Here is a 12,588-nt window from a genome sequence, read left to right as displayed (position 1 = left end):
AATTTTTTGATTAATTTTTTTTATTACTGGAAATTTAACCCAGGGGCACTTTACCACCGAGTTACATCCCCAGTACTTTATTTATTTATTTTATTTTGAAACAAGGTCTTGCTAAGTTGCTGATACTGGCTTTGAATTTGCTATCCTCCTGCCTCAGCCTCCCAAGTCAGTGGTATTACAGGCATGCTCCTCCTGTGCCCGTGGGAATAACTTTAATGATTTAAATAACAAATATAGAGTGATAGTTGCTTTATAAATCTGGATAGCCAAGAAACTTCTGGCTATTCAACATGGGCACCTCAGATCACAGGATGCTAGAACTCTTAAAGATGCCTGTAGACTTCAGATGGAATGGAAGTGTATAGAGTAAAGTACTAATCTGTGAACACTGGCAGGAATTCTGCTGGTGAGCTGGGGCCTTCATGTGGCTGGCCTCCTAAAACACATTTCCCTCCCTGAGTGAGGGGAAATTCTCACAGGCTGTGCCAGAGAGGCATCACAGAGTAGCAACCTGTGTTGGTCCCATGGATGGGCTTTGTTTGAGATGCATAACAGTGTAAAAATCGGGACTTTTTAGTAGATTATACCCTAAGTTTTCATTTTTATAGGTAAAAGTGTAGTTCAGAATTGACAATTTCATATGTTTAACCTAAAGCCTAAACTTTCAAATTTTTGGTTCTAAAGTACCAGGGCGGGGGGCTACTTGCTTTTCCAAGTGGCAACCAGATGCTGGGCCTGAGCCACCCTCCTGGGATCAAAGCTCACCCTCTGCTTCAGGGTCCCTCTGAGCTTTTCTTCCACACTCCTGCCAACTCCATCCATTTGCCTCACTCTTTGGCCCTGTAGCTTTTGCCTTCAGGGCCTGCATTCCGTCTCTGCCACTGCATAGCAGGGTGTCTTGGTGTTCCCATCTGTGAAACGGAGGGCAATCCCTGCTCATTAGTCCACAGTGAAGATATGACGACAAACCACTCATGAACCATTGGGGACTGACAAAATTGTAGACTATCATTCATCTGTAGGGAATTCTCATGCATCACCCAGTTTCACACATGTAGCCTGGATTTCCCCACCCAGCAACTAGAGAATAGTCTGCCTGTGAGCACGTAGGAAGCTCAAATGGCCTAATTACCCAACACTCATAGATGCAACCAGTGCATCCTCAATTCACATCATTGCTCACTATATCCAGGGAATTTTTCATCCTTTTATCTACTGTTATACTCATGGACATGATTGTGTAATCAGAGTCTCCAGAATGCAAACAAGGAATCTGAAACAGAAGGAACTCAGGAAGCATAATGATTGTGTTCCAGAGCTGTCTGTCTCCTTTAATCCATGAATTCTAGTAGAATTTGTCTCCCCTCCCCACCACACCCCCTGGCATGTAGCAGAGTCTTGCACACAGCAGGTCCACAGTAAATGCTTACTGAACAGGAAGATGCACCAAGGAACTGCGCACGCAGGTGCCCTGTTAAGGTGATGAACAATTCACAGCTACTTCCACAAGAGGGCAGTGTAGTTCAATGCAAAATTGAGAATGAAGCATCTGTTGGTAAACAGGCAAAAAAAAAAGTTTCATCCGGAAATGAGCTCCTTCCTTTCTGGTATGGAAGTATGTCTCAGAGAAAGTTCTGGTTTAGGAAGATCACGGGAAGGGTTGGCGGTTTGTTACTGCAAGCCCAGCAGGAATCAGGAATTCTCTGATCCTTACATAGACCTGGCCAGTCCCAGGCTCAGTGACTTTTTGGGGAGCGTGGAAGGAGCCCTGGAGGCCACCCAAGAGTAAGCTTAACACCTGGGTTGCCAAACAAAACACAGGATGGCCAGTTACAGACGGATTTCAGATAGATAAAGGGTGATTTTTTAAGCCTGGAGTTTGAAAAGAATGCCCAGGGTGAGGGAAGAGCAGAGTGGGTGCTAGGAGACAACTCTGACTTGAGAGGCCAGGGCAGTAGCCAGGCATGTGGTGGGAGCCCACTGTCTGCAGCAGGTGATGGAGTGGGTGATGGGAGATGGGCAGGACTGGAGAACCATTTACCAGGTGGAATCTGAAAACTGTCTTGAAGAAACAGATAGGGAAGTGAGGGATGGGGAGAGTCAGGGATTACTTCCTTGTCTGTTTTCCATGAGAATACGTTTGAAAAGGAAAGTCACAATTTGACTTTCTGAAGGGATTTCCTCGAGGAATTTAAATGGAGATGTGGCGTCAGGCAAATCAATAACTAAGGTTACTCAAATCTCTTAGCAACATGCCTCTCCTCAAATGCCATCCTAACTGTCCGGTGAAAGAGGGAAGGTACATCTTAATATGTGCCAAAATTGGAATATGGAAAAGACCACATGGAGATATCTTGTCAGATGATTCCTCTTATACCTTCACAGGAGCTCTCTGTGATGCTTGGTCATACTCAGGCACTGTGCTCGGCCGTGGACCCTCTCTTAAGGAGCACCCACTGGAGTGCAGGACAGAGTCAAATGTGTTGCTAATTTAATTGGTGGTTAGGTTTCTGGAGGAAGCACCAGAGAGAGGAGGCAGAGAATCTGAATATGGGTTGTTGCTGCCTGAGCCCAGAGGCATGAATCCTGCTTTGCAAATGGCCTGACTGGATGTCTTGGGGGTACTAGCATCGCGATTCCACTGAGCTTTATTAAGTCTGGGTTGGCCACAATTTGAGCATAAACTCAGCAATGCCATCACCTGCTTCTCCTCTAGAATTTTCTTTTGGAGGATTCTTCTATGATCACCCTGAGATGATCAACAAAACGCAAGCAACCTTTTCCACTAGATGCAATGCGTATTACTCTGCATTGATTTTATCTTTTTTCCTTCTTCACATATGCCCAGAACAGGATAAAAGCAGAAACTAGAGGAAATTGTGAGGAGGGCAGAGTAAGGGTAAAAACATAAGAATAGGTCAAGGTGCTGGTTAGGTGGCACATGCCTGTAATCTCAGCACCTCAGAAGGCTGAGGCACGAGGAGAGCAAGTTCAAGGCCAGCTTCAGCATCTTAGTGAGGCCCTGAGCAACTTAGCAAGACCCTGTCTCAAAATAAAAAAATAAAAAGGGCTGGGAATGTGACTCAGTGGTAAATCCCCTCTGGGTTCTATTTTCAGTATCCCTCCCCACAAAAAGAATAAGTCAGGGCAAAGATTGGTAATTGGTTTGCTCATATCAATCATTCTGTAAAGTGATGACAAGTGTGAGAGGTTTCATATTTGTCTCTGAACGCTCTATTTCCAGAGAAAAGATGTTATTCAGTTTCTACCAGATGAAAAGAAGCCCATTTCACAGGAGAACACAATGTCTTTCTCCTATTGAGGAGGACACATTGGTCCTTGGGTCCTCACAAAGGTCCTCACAACATGCCATATGCCACATGGGGCTATATGACCTGACAATATCCTGGTACCAATGAGCAGTGAAACCTCTGGTTTCCTAAGGCCAGTGCCCATGAGAAGCAGCAGAGACCATATTTCCATGCACTGTATTTCAGAGACACTGCTGCTGGTCCTCAGCATTCTCCACTGTACTTGCATCTCGTCTGACTGCCAACATCTGTGTTTTCTCCTCTGCCCACACTGGTCTGTCTTCTACCAGAAGTTGGAGGCATTTTAATAATCTTTCTGGACACATTCTCCGTTCTTCCTTCTCTCCCAGTTGAGTCGCCCTTCTGGGCTGTAGAATCCCACTCAAACCCACCACCTCTAGCAGTATCTTTGGCCAAACCTAGCTGACCTCAGTATATGGATGGAATCAGGGCTGTCTTCTTTATCAGGTCTTTCAGTTCTGTTTCAGAAGTCTGAATTTCCTTGGTTGAAATGGGATATAAAATCTGATGAGAGGTTGAAAGCATAGCAGAAAACTTCCTGCCCTGGTGACAGCAAGTCACCAATGACAATAGCAGAAGCAATGACAAAAACAATCTTGATAGGGCAAATTATTATGCTGGAGGTGGAGTCCAAAATTCATAGATAGTAGCATCATTTAAAAAAATTATCCACAAAAATCAGGTTGTAGTAGATTGGATTGTAGGAACACAAGAACTTGGAATGATCTGGAGCTTAGACTCACCGTTGGTGGCAGGTTAGGCCTCCAACATGTTGCATTTAAGCATAGTCTCACCATCTGGCCACCCTCTGTGTTGAAAGGGCACTGCAAGTGACCTCAGGATACCTGGCCCAGCTCGGTGAGCTTGGCTTGACTACCTCACCACTCTGAATTCCTGATTTCTCATTTGTGAAATGGAGATATTATAAAAGGACTCTTGTGAGAATTAAATGAGATAAAAATGGTGAGGGCTTGGCATCAGTATCTGATTGTTCAATATTTGTCATTTTTGAAGAGTGATAAACAGCAATCATCACGTGTGGGTAGGCCAGGACAGGAATTTGGTATGTCCCGCTTCAGGTCCTTAGCTCTTCTCACTAGGTACAGAATTGGGAAGAAGGGATTAAAGATGACAGCACAGAACATCTGTCCCAGGGGTGAGAAAAGACTCAGGCGATCTAACCCTAGAGCAATCTTCCCGGGAGGATAGGATGAGCCTTCCTCCAGCGAAGCCAGGGCACCCTCCAGGATGCAGGCAGAGATACCAGAACGCAAGGTCCACACCACGAGCACAATAGGTGCAGGCAGTTTGTAGGAGCATGCCTGCTAGGAAGGAGGGGTTTTGACCATAACACGGCTGAGTGAAATGACGAAGACCCTGGAGGCCATGTCTTTCCTGGGCAAAGAGGCCAAAGTGGGCCTCTGGGTCGCATCAGGGGAGCATAACCTAAGAGTGATGTGAAGTCCCTGCACTTCATGCTGGAATAAAGCCTCCAGGTAACTGGTCAATGTACATATCCAACACATGTATCTTCAACATCTATTAGATGCCAGGTGACGCGAGGTGTTGGGAATGCGGAGGAGACTGTCAGAACACACCCATGTACCTTGCTGTTTAAGAGGGTGGAGCCAGGTACAGCCAAGCACTCAGTAAGTGACACCACTGATAGAGGCAGCTATCATGTGGTGGCTAAGAGCAGGGTGAGCACACCAGTTCCCACCTCTAGACCAAGACGGCGACACACACCTCACTCTCTTTATCTCTAGAATGGTATAAAAATCATACCTCCTTCCTTTTAAAAGCATTAAATGGATTAAATGAGTCAATATATACTAGATATTTTACAGACTGTGTTTTGCAAACTAGTGCTCAATAAATAGAAACAATTCTTATACCATTGTTAGTACTTTTAGAACTGAATTTCTTCAGTTTCCAAAAAACAAACGTTTTTCTTATGTGCTTCCTATCAGTGGCAACTGGGTAAAGTAATTTTTGAAACACTCTTATGGTAACATTCTTTTTTTATATAATCCACAGACACACAATAACAAACCAACAGCATGAAAAAATCCATAATCTTGCAGTGTTTACAAAGCTTTTGTTTTGCACATTTATTTCCATTTAAATTAGTTAATCCTCATTGCACCCACATGTCCAGAATCGGGGCAGCTGCACACATCATGCAATGTCTTGCAGTACCGGTTTCCATAGTGGTTGCTGCGGTGGGTGCACGCCATCTTATACGCACTGCAGCCTTTCTACATACGCTGTCATGTCCACTTTTAGCTAGAGTTCTATGTAGCTTCCTCATCTCTGGTATTTGGTTCTGTTTAGGAGATTGACTATGCTTCTTTAATTTTTTTCCCCATCACTGACCATCTGTTAGTGCTGAGAGCTCTTACTGTGTGAATTTACTGCGTGGGGTCCAATCCCCAACACAGGTAGAAATCATGATGAGGCCCCAGGTGTTAGTTATATAGGGATTGGAAAAAAATGTATTGATATTGTATAAAGATGAAAAATTCCTCTCTGGTCACTAAAACATTGCCTCTGGGAAGAAATCTTCAATCTGGCTTTCTATACTTTAGATTCCTATTAGTTCTAGAATGGGGACCCAGCTGATGAGCTTCTTGTAGCAATTGACAGGGTACACATGACTAACCCTGACTTTTCCTCAACTTAAGGAAAGAGATGGTGCCCTTGTTTGTGACATCACATTGATTTTGTATTTATTTTTCAATATTTATTTTTTAGTTGTTGGTAGACACACCATATATTTATTTTATATTTATGTGGTGCTGAGGATCGAACCCAGTGCCTCACTCATGCTAGGCATGCACTCTACCACTAAGCCACAACCCCAGCCCGATTTTGTGTGTGTGTGTGTGTGTGTGTGTTTAAATAAGAAATGAAAATTTTCTTCTTAAAGATCTCCTATGAGAGAATTTTTTTCAAACTCTTGAAAAGTTGTAAAGATCCTTGAAATCATTTGATCTCACAAAATTAGATCATCTACAGTGTACTACATTTGCAAAGCAAACTTGGTTTTTTGTCTCTAGAGTTACATGCTCACAGAAGAGCCAGTTAAATACAATGTTCACTCCCTGGTTTCCACCGGGCCCTGAGAGCTGTGTTCATGGACATAAAAAACGCTAATGGGTAGAGACAGCTCAGCCCAGTTTTCCTTTACCAGGTCCAGCTTTGCTCTCAAGGGTAGACAGATTGGGAAAGATATGCACTCACTGAAGGTGCAGAGTGAGTGGCTTGTGAGCTACGGTACACATTCCTTCTCTGAGGGAGAGGAGGTGGCCACATCTCTTTGGATGGGGACAGCTGGAGCTGCTTCCCTCCTATGAAGTGGTGACCATGAATCCCATTCTCCCTCAGGTTTCCAGATGCATTTGTGACCTTCAGTTCCTTCCGGAGCAGGTTCCCTGAGGTGTCTGGGTACTGTTACTGTGCTGACAGCCAAGGGCGGGAACTGGCGGAGACAGGTGAGGGAGCCCCCTCAGGCCCCCTGAAGGGGAGTGGGATTCCATGATGGAGAATCATCATGACAAGTAAAGCAGAAACCGTGATGCCTGCCTGTTCCCCTGCCAGGCTGCTGCGGGTGTGGTGGGGCAGTGGCCTTTGCAAACATTTCCCTGTAGTACACTGAATGCAGCTGCTGCTAGCCCCCAGAGCACCCCCATTTGTACTAAAGGGGAGAATACAGCTCTGTGCTTGGTGAGCCACCACAGGATGGACTTCCACTGCTCATTCTCTAAGCAGATGCTTTGTGCAGTGAGCAACCTGCCCAACTACACAGGCAGCCCCGATTTTGGAAATTATTAAAGTATTGTTCAGAACCAATGCATGATGCTGCTGGTAAAGGCTCTGTCCCTTTGGATATCTGTTAACCCAAAGAGGTCAGGGCTTTGTTTCTGAATGAGTCCCTCCCTGAAATACTGGCTGCCTTTGCTTAGGTTTGGAGTTGTTACTGGATGAAATTTACGACACCATTTTTGCTGGCCTGGACCTGCCTTCCACCTTTGCTGAAACCACCCTGTACCGGATATTGCAGAGACGGTTCCTCGCAGTTCGGCTAGTCACCTCTGGCAGATTCCGATGTAAGTACAGAGCGGTGTGTTTCTGCTAGAGGGAACAGGCTGGGTTTAGGACTGCTGCAGTCTGCACGGCTGCACCTCCACTTGAGTAAGGGCAGGGGTGTAAGAATTCACAGGACCAGAGAGCAGTGCGTGCTGTGGGCGCACGGGCCTTGTTCCTCTCTCCTTTACCGCACCCATCTCTTCTAGGCCCCACCAAATGTGAAGTGGAGCGGTTTGCAGCAACCAGCTTTGGCCACCCCCATGTTCCAAGCTGCCGCCGCAATGGAGACTACCGGGCAGTACAGTGCCAGATGGAAGGGCCGTGCTGGTGTGTGGATGCCCAGGGGAAGGAGATCCCTGGGACTCGGCAGCAAGGGGAGCTGCCATCTTGCGGTGGGTCTCCTCTCCTGGGGTGGGGGCCTGTCCTCCTCTGACCTTCTCAGGTTCCATCCACTGTTTCTGGGGACTGTCCTCTCTCCAGCCCATTGATTAACTGCCTCCCAAGTGCCCTGCTGGCCCTTTGAGCTCCGTGTGCCTGAAATGGGGTTTGTTGCCATAAACTTTCAACAGGGTCTCATCTTGTGTCCGACCTCGAGAGCTCAGGGGATATCCAGGGCTCAGCGGTGCCAGGGGGGAAGGGTGTCCGGGAGCTGAGGGAGCATAAAGGGGGACGTCTGCCAGCGCTGTGCCGCGGGTGTGAGGAGGTAGCGCCTGGGAAGGGATCTGGACTGGGTGTCCCTGGATCCTGAAGGAGGAAAGGGAGGACAGGGTCTCCATAGAGAGAGCAAGAGAAGGAATGACAGGCATGAAGCGCAGGCATGGCTCTGCTGAGGGACACTGCGTCAGAAAGAAGGGTAGCGAAGATACCTGGAGTCTGACCAGGACCTGCTGGGCCCTCTAAGACTTGGGAAAGCCCAGGCACAAGACAAGGGGTTCTTACATAACAGGGCTCCGGCCTTCATGCTGGAGGTCAGGGGAGATCGAGGCTCCAAGCTGGAGAGGCCTTGATGGGCTTTGTGTGTAAGCCGGTCACCCCAAAAGGTTAGAGCAGAGACTGAAGGGCACAATGGATTGGAGGCCAGGGGCCAACCAGAAGTTCACTGTGGTGTCCTGGAGAGAGAGGTGAGGACTTCAACCCTGAGCTTATGATAAGTCGTCGTCACAACCTGGGCAGCTTAGAACGACCACAGTGCATCATCTCACAGTTCTGGTGACTGGAAGTCCAAATCATGGGGTCAGTAGGGCCACACTCTCTCTAGGGGCTCTACAGGGGGGTCTCCCCTGCCTTCCCCAAGCTCATAGTGGTCACCAGAAACCCTTGGCATTCCTCCGCTGGGCTGGCATAATTCCAGTCTTTGCCTGCATTGTCACGTACTGTCTTCCCTCTGTGTTGGTGTCTTGTCTCTTTTCTTCAAACAAGAACATCTGTCACGTTGCATTAAGGGACCCCCCCTAGTCCAATATGACTTGATCTTACTTAACCAATTATATCTACAATGACACTTTGCCAAATAGGAATGGATTTTATAACTCTGGAAAGAATTTTGAGGGACACTATTCAATTCAGTATAGAGACCAAATATGAAAGTAGAAGGAATTATTATGGTTTGAGTATAAAATGTCCCCCAAAAGTTTACACATTGAAGATTTGGTTCCCAATGCAGCAATGTTCAGAGATGGGGCATCTGGGAAGTGTTTGGGCCATGAGGGCTCTGACCTCGTCATTGGATTAATTCACTGATGGATTAATAACTGAAGAGACTATTGGGAACTATAGGAGGTGGGGCCTAGTTGGAGGGAGTGTATCCTTGAGGGCATGCCCTTGGGGACTATATCTTGTCCTTAGCCCCCTCATCTGTCTCCCTGCTTCATGCTGTTGTGAAGTGAACAACTTTGCTCAGCCATGTCCCTCTGCTGTAAGGCTCTGTCTTACCATAGGCCCAGGATAATGCAACCAGCTGACCATATACTGAAACATGAGTCAAAATAAATCTTTCCTCTTTTTTTTCTTTCTAAATTTTTTAGTTGTAGTTGGACACAATACCTTTGTTTTATTTATTTGTTTTTATGTGGAGCTGAGGATGGAACCCAGGGTCCCTTACACACTAGGCGAACGCTCTACCACTGAGCCCCAGCCCCAGCCCAGGACTTTTGTCACAGTAACGAAAAGCTGACCAACACAGGAGGGAAGGCTATGAACTTGAGAACTCTCACTCGGCATTCCAGCAAGAGTGTGTTCCCTCTTCCCAGTGAGATCTTGCTGATGGGGTCAGGGAGGAGCTCTCACGGCTTTCAGGAAGACTAGGGCTTCAGGAAGACTTGAAACAGGGACAGAGGAATGTACGTCTTTGGGTAACTTCAACATGGACACCTTAACATTTATTCAGTAGTTCCTGTTAAATCCTTCAATCTCTCCAACTTAACACTTTGAGTATTCTGCATGGTGTTTACTTGTATTCTATTTGCGGAGTGTCAGGATGTCAAGAAAGAGGATTTTGAGGTTCTGATTTGGAAGTATTTAAAATCATCTCTCAGTTCTGTTGAAACCTGGAGAATGTTATGCCTTCCACTTTCGAGTGGAGGTGAAGAATTGGCTTTTCAAATGAAAAACAATAACTCTATTGTGAACAGATGAGTCACAGTGGGGCACACATCTTTACCTTTTCTCTTGGGTGTGTCAGTGCTCTTGCTGTGGAAACAAATGCCACACGGAAACACCTGGATTTCTTTGCCTTGGCAACACCCCTAACAAATGCACAGCAGGGCTAAGCTCCAGTTGTAAGTGCTGAGGCACAGCTGTGGACTTTACCTCCCCCTGCCTCCCTGAAGGAGCCCAAAGGAAGCCCGGGCCTTGTCGAGGGGTATGCTGATGCTCTTAGGCTGCCGGTCTTGGTCTTTCCCGACTTCAACACATATTCCAGTTCTTTCTCTGCTGCTTGGATACACAGGGAAATTGTCTGACTCTCTTTTCTGACATCTGTGTGAATTGAGAGGAAAAAAAATATTTTAAAAAGTTGAGGGTGGGGTAAGTTGTTTAAAATGCCCCCCCAAGATTTATGGTTTCATTGGCTTATTGAACTTGCTAATCTATCTATTATGTGACTGAGATTGCCACTTAGCATTTGAATTTTGCATTTCTTTCCTCATGGTGATTATTATCAGCCCAGGCTGTTTGGATAGAATGGCCTGGCCATGAGTGAGGTAACTGAGTTAAATATCTGCTTATTAGTAATCTCAAGGAAAGATCAAGAAGCCCAGAGGAAGTGTCAAGTGTGTCTGTTGGGTGGGTATTATAGTATAGAATGGAAAAATTACATTTCCTATGATTCTAATATTACATATTACAATATAGGGAAATATTCCCATCTAAGAATATGTGCTAAGACCCTATTCTAAATAAGGTCACATTCTCAGGATCTAGGTACATATGAATACCTTTGGGCGGGGGGGAACCATTCAACCCCGTACTGTTAGCAGATGTGGTCAGAGTCTCAGGAACAGCCCCGCATCTCTGAGACTTGCTTTAGAAAAGAATGGACCCCTAGGGAAGGCCGGGAGAGTGATAGTGTAGCCTGGAAGTCACTCCCCCAAATGGCCACAAGTAGACGGCTCAGAGTGGAAGAAAACAGTCAAAGGACAAAGAGAAGAAAGTGGTCCAAAATACAGGTGTTCTGGGTTGAATTCTTGGCATCTGACCGCCAGAAAAGCCTGAGGGCTCTCTCAGGGTGTGATGCTAAAACCGCGTCTCTGCTTCTGTGTCTCCTGCAGCTGAAGACCAGTCTTGTGCCTCAGGAAGGCGGCAGGCCTTGACCAGGCTCTACTTTGGGACCTCAGGCTACTTCAGCCAGCAGGACTTGTTCTCTGCTCCCGGGAAAAGGCGGGTCTCTCAGAGAGGAACCAGTTCAGCCACATCCTGCCCCCCCATGATCAAGGAGCTGCTGGTTGACTCTGGGCTCCTCCGCCCAGTGGCACAGGGGCAGGATCCACAGTTCTCTCCATCCGAGGGTCTACTCAAAGAAGCCATGAGGGCCATTTTTCCCTCCCGGGAGCTGGCTCGTCTTGCCCTTCAGTTTACCACCAACCCAAAGCGACTCCAGCAAAACCTTTTTGGAGGGAAATTTTTGGTAAATGTTGGCCAGTTTAACTTGTCTGGAGCCATTGGCATGAGAGGAACATTTAACTTCAGTCAATTTTTCCAGCAACTTGGTCTCTCAGGCTTCCAGAATGGAGGGGGACCAATAGGCCTAGCCAAGCCGCCCTCTGTGGGATTGGATTCAAATTCTACCACAGGGACTCTTAGTGCCTCTAAGGACACTGCTATGAATAAGCCACTTGTGGGCAGCTTTGGATTTGAAGTCAATTTGCAAGAGAACCAAAAGGCCTTAAAATTCCTTGCTTCTCTCCTGGAGCTTCCAGAATTCCTTGTCTTCCTGCAGCATGCCATCTCCGTACCAGAAGATGTGGCGGGGGATCTAGGTGACGTGATGGAAATGGCTCTCAGCTCCCAGGCCTGTGAGCAGACCCCTGGCAGGCTTTTTGTCCCCTCGTGCACACCTGAAGGAAGCTATGAGGATGTCCAGTGCTTTGCTGGAGAGTGCTGGTGTGTGGATGCCCGGGGCAAAGAATTTCCTGGCTCCAGATTCCGAGGTGGACGACCGAGGTGCCCCACAGAGTGTGAGAAGCAAAAGGCTCGCATGCAAAGCCTCATGGGCAGCCAGCCTGCTGGCTCCAGCTTGTTTGTCCCTTCTTGTACTAGTGAGGGACACTTCCTGCCTGTCCAGTGCTTCAATTCTGAGTGCTACTGTGTGAATGCTGAGGGTCAGGCTATTCCTGGGACTCGAAGTATAATTGGCGAGCCCAAGCAATGTAAGTCTGTGGAGTCCTTCTTTGGGTCCCCAAACCCAGTGCAGTGCAGAAACATGAATTTGCTTATGTGAAAGGGCAGATTGAATGAAGGGCAAAATTAGGGACTTAAATTAGCAATTATCCAGGAAAGAATGATGATATTAAGCAGTCTAAGGAATGAAGTGTCTTCAAAGAACTGACACATAAGTTTCCGTAGTGCTGTCACCAGCGGGTCTCTATGGGTCTTGGGTGGATCTTTGTCTAGGTGTTATTCAGACAGGTTACTGTGGCTGCGTAAAGTTTTAGATCAAGCTTGGACAATA

The 12,588-nt window shown here is 46.8% G+C and overlaps 1 protein-coding gene across 1 annotated transcript in view; it reads left to right on the top strand.

The window, feature by feature from the left end:
- Tg (thyroglobulin) overlaps positions 1–12,588 on the top strand; it is a 213,923-nt gene that overhangs the window by 4,961 nt on the left and 196,374 nt on the right. Inside the window, exons 6-9 of the mRNA XM_027950368.3 lie at positions 6,720–6,826; positions 7,298–7,441; positions 7,628–7,813; positions 11,189–12,286. Of these exons, the coding sequence (XP_027806169.2) occupies positions 6,720–6,826; positions 7,298–7,441; positions 7,628–7,813; positions 11,189–12,286 (1,535 nt within the window). The remainder of the gene's footprint in view (positions 1–6,719; positions 6,827–7,297; positions 7,442–7,627; positions 7,814–11,188; positions 12,287–12,588) is intronic.

The sequence above is a fragment of the Marmota flaviventris genome, chromosome 15 (genome assembly GCF_047511675.1).
Source record: "Marmota flaviventris isolate mMarFla1 chromosome 15, mMarFla1.hap1, whole genome shotgun sequence".
NCBI lineage: Eukaryota > Metazoa > Chordata > Mammalia > Rodentia > Sciuridae > Marmota > Marmota flaviventris.
Note: the sequence above shows the minus strand (reverse complement) of the source record. Positions and strands in the feature narration are given on the sequence as shown.